At 41.6% G+C, this 2,782-nt stretch overlaps 1 protein-coding gene across 1 annotated transcript; it reads left to right on the plus strand.

The window, feature by feature from the left end:
* Positions 1–922: 922 nt before the first annotated feature.
* LOC150033229 (uncharacterized) lies at positions 923–2,409 on the plus strand. The gene is made up of 3 exons (XM_090306328.1): positions 923–1,751; positions 2,226–2,277; positions 2,373–2,409. Exons 1-3 carry the CDS (start codon positions 923–925, stop codon positions 2,407–2,409), a joined length of 918 nt encoding a protein of 305 aa, XP_090162454.1.
* Positions 2,410–2,782: the final 373 nt, after the last annotated feature.

The raw sequence follows: 2,782 nt of genomic DNA on the forward strand, positions 1-2,782 counted from the left end.
CAACAGAAAACTCTTTCCCAAGGAACAACGCAAGTTAATGCGGTGACTTATATGACCGCTATGGATTGCACTCAATGGGGAGAGGTACATCCAGCAGACATCTGTCCATGGGATTAACAACCCGTATATGCTATTTATGATGAATCATGGGGCAACAACCATAACACGGGTTGGGAGGTCACCTAATTTTCGGTTTGGATGAGAACCTCAATCATGAGGGCCATAGTTTCTATCAATTTAGTTATCAAGAGGATCGAGGCAATCCTCCGGTCTTCACTACCCCAGACTGCAGTCCAAGTAATTCTCAAGGTATGCAACCATGTGACCAACTATTCGCATATGATACCTCTTGCAATACCTTGTCTCTGAAGACATCATTAAAGCAATATATTGAAAAGAGCGAGGCTATGCGACAAATGCAAGCTGACTCTCTCAAGAATTAGAAGACTAGATAGATCAGCTTGTGAGAGAATTAAAGAAGAAAACGCCTGGTACACAGCAGGGAAGTTCAGGAACGTGGGGGCAAAAAGGTAAAGAACAATGTCATGTAGTGACATTGCGGAGTGGAAGAACAACAACCCCCATTATATCAAAGGTACCAGATGTGGTAACAACACTAGCAGATTTAATGAATGATGATGACCAATTACGGAATGACGGAAGAACCAATCCAGGAGCAAGACTATCTACAAAAGATGAAGCCCCTCAAGACTTGAATTCTCAATCAATGCTTACTCCAATCAATGATACACAACAAACACAGGACCTCACTAAGCAACAAAGTGAGCAAGAAACACGACGGGATCCTCCACCTTTCCCGTCCAGGCTAAAAAAGAAAGATGATAGTAAGTAGTTTCAGAGGTTCCTGGACGTTCTTCGACAGCTACATATTAATATTCCCTTAATAGAGGCATTAGAACAGATGCCGAGCTATGTGAAATTTATCAAGGATATTCTTGCCAATAAGAGAAAGATTGGGGAAAATGAAACAGTTGCACTAACATATGAGTGTAGCGCTTTGTTTCAAAACAATCCCCTTGCTAAAATGCAGGATCTTGGGACTTTTACATTACCCTGCACCATAGGAGAGAAGATGGTCAGAAACGCACTATGTGATTTAGGGGCGAGCATAAATTTGATGCCCTTGTCAATTTTTAAGAAGCTGGACATTAGTGAAGCCAGGCTAGCCACGATCACATTACAGCTAGCCGATAGATCAATAAAGCTTTTGGAGGGAAAGATAGAAGATGTTCTCATGCAGGTGGACAAGTTTATCTTTCCCGCAGATTTTGTTATATTGGATTATGAGGCAGATAGAGAAATTCCTATCATCCTGGGATGCCCATTTCTCGCCACAGGGCGAGCATTGATCGTTGTGCAGAAAGAAGAATTGACCATCTGGGTCGATGATCAAGAAGTAAAGTTCAATGTACTCAATGCATTGAAGTACCCAGGAGATATAGAGAAATGCCAATATATCGAAGAACTGCAGGGAGAACAGTGGCACGAACCCCTGAAGGAAATGGAGGAGGAAGAATTGGAAGGCAGCAAAATATTGAAGGAGGATTGCGCCACAATTCATGCTGAATCTAATTTCGAACCACTCAAGTTATCTGAACAAATAATGCAGCGCATTAAGCCATCTTTAGAAGAGCCTCCTGTGTTAGAGTTGAAACCGTTGCCAGTGCACTTAAAGTATGCTTACTTAGGGAGTAATGACACGTTACCAGTTATTATTTCTGCATCATTGAGTAAGGAGAAAGAAGATGCTTTCACACGGATCCTAAGAAATAATGCAAAATCCTTAGGATGGACCTTGGCAGACATTCGAGGAATCAGTCCCTCGTATTGCATACATAAGATTCGTCTGGAAGAAAGAAAGAATGGATCAGTAGAAAGGAAACACCGCTTGAACCCTGCCATGAAGGAGGTTATAAAGAAGGAAATAGTGAAGTGGCTGGATGCCGATGTCATCTACCCGATATTTGATAGCAGTTGAGTGAGCTCAATGCAATGTGTTCCAAAGAAAGAGGGGATAAAAGTCATCATTAATGACAAGAATGAATTGGTTCCCACAAGGAAAACTACGGGATGGAGAATCTGTATGGATTATCGCAAACTGAATTTGGCCACTAAAAAGGACCACTTTCCACTCCCGTTCATTGATTAGATGTTAGATAGACTTGCTGGGAATGAATTTTTCTGTTTTCTTGATGGCTATTCAGGGTATAACCAAATAGAAATTGCGCCGGAGGACCAAGACAAGACAACCTTCACGTGCCCATTTGGTACGTTAGCTTTCCGACGCATGCCATTTGGACTCTATAATGCACTAGGCACTTTCCAATGTTGCATGATGGCCATATTTTCAGATTTCTTGGAGGAGTCAGTCGAGGTATTCATGGATGATTTCTCAGTCTTTGGCAGTAATTATGACTTCTGTTTGACTAATCTCGAAAAAGTCTTGAAGAGATGCGTGGCAACAAATCTTGTCCTGAACTGGGAGAAATGCCACTTTATGGTGGAAGAAGGAATAATTCTAGGTCACAAAATTTCCAAGGCAGGATTGGAAGTCGATCAGGAAAAAATCGACGCAATTTCCAAATTACCTCCACCTATGAATGTAAAGACACTTAGGAGCTTTCTGGGCCACGTGGGATTTTATAGAAGATTTATTCGCAACTTTTCCCAGATCGTAAGACCCTTAAGTGCACTGCTAGAAGCTGACTGTGAGTATAATTTTGATGACGACTACACCAAGGCATTTAACACGTTGAAAGAA

This window comes from Benincasa hispida, chromosome 10 (assembly GCF_027475165.1).
Source record: "Benincasa hispida cultivar pf3 chromosome 10, pf3_genome.v1.1, whole genome shotgun sequence".
In the NCBI taxonomy this organism is placed as follows: Eukaryota; Viridiplantae; Streptophyta; class Magnoliopsida; order Cucurbitales; family Cucurbitaceae; genus Benincasa; species Benincasa hispida.

Coding starts and splice junctions, on each gene's coding strand:
- LOC150033229 (XM_090306328.1), top strand. CDS start 923: ATGCCGAGCTATGTGAAATTTATCAAGGATATTCTTGCCAATAAGAGA. Junction 1,752..2,225: donor TATTATTTCTGCATCATTGA/GTAAGGAGAAAG, acceptor ATGGCTATTCAG/GGTATAACCAAATAGAAATT. Junction 2,278..2,372: donor CAAGACAAGACAACCTTCAC/GTGCCCATTTGG, acceptor CCATATTTTCAG/ATTTCTTGGAGGAGTCAGTC.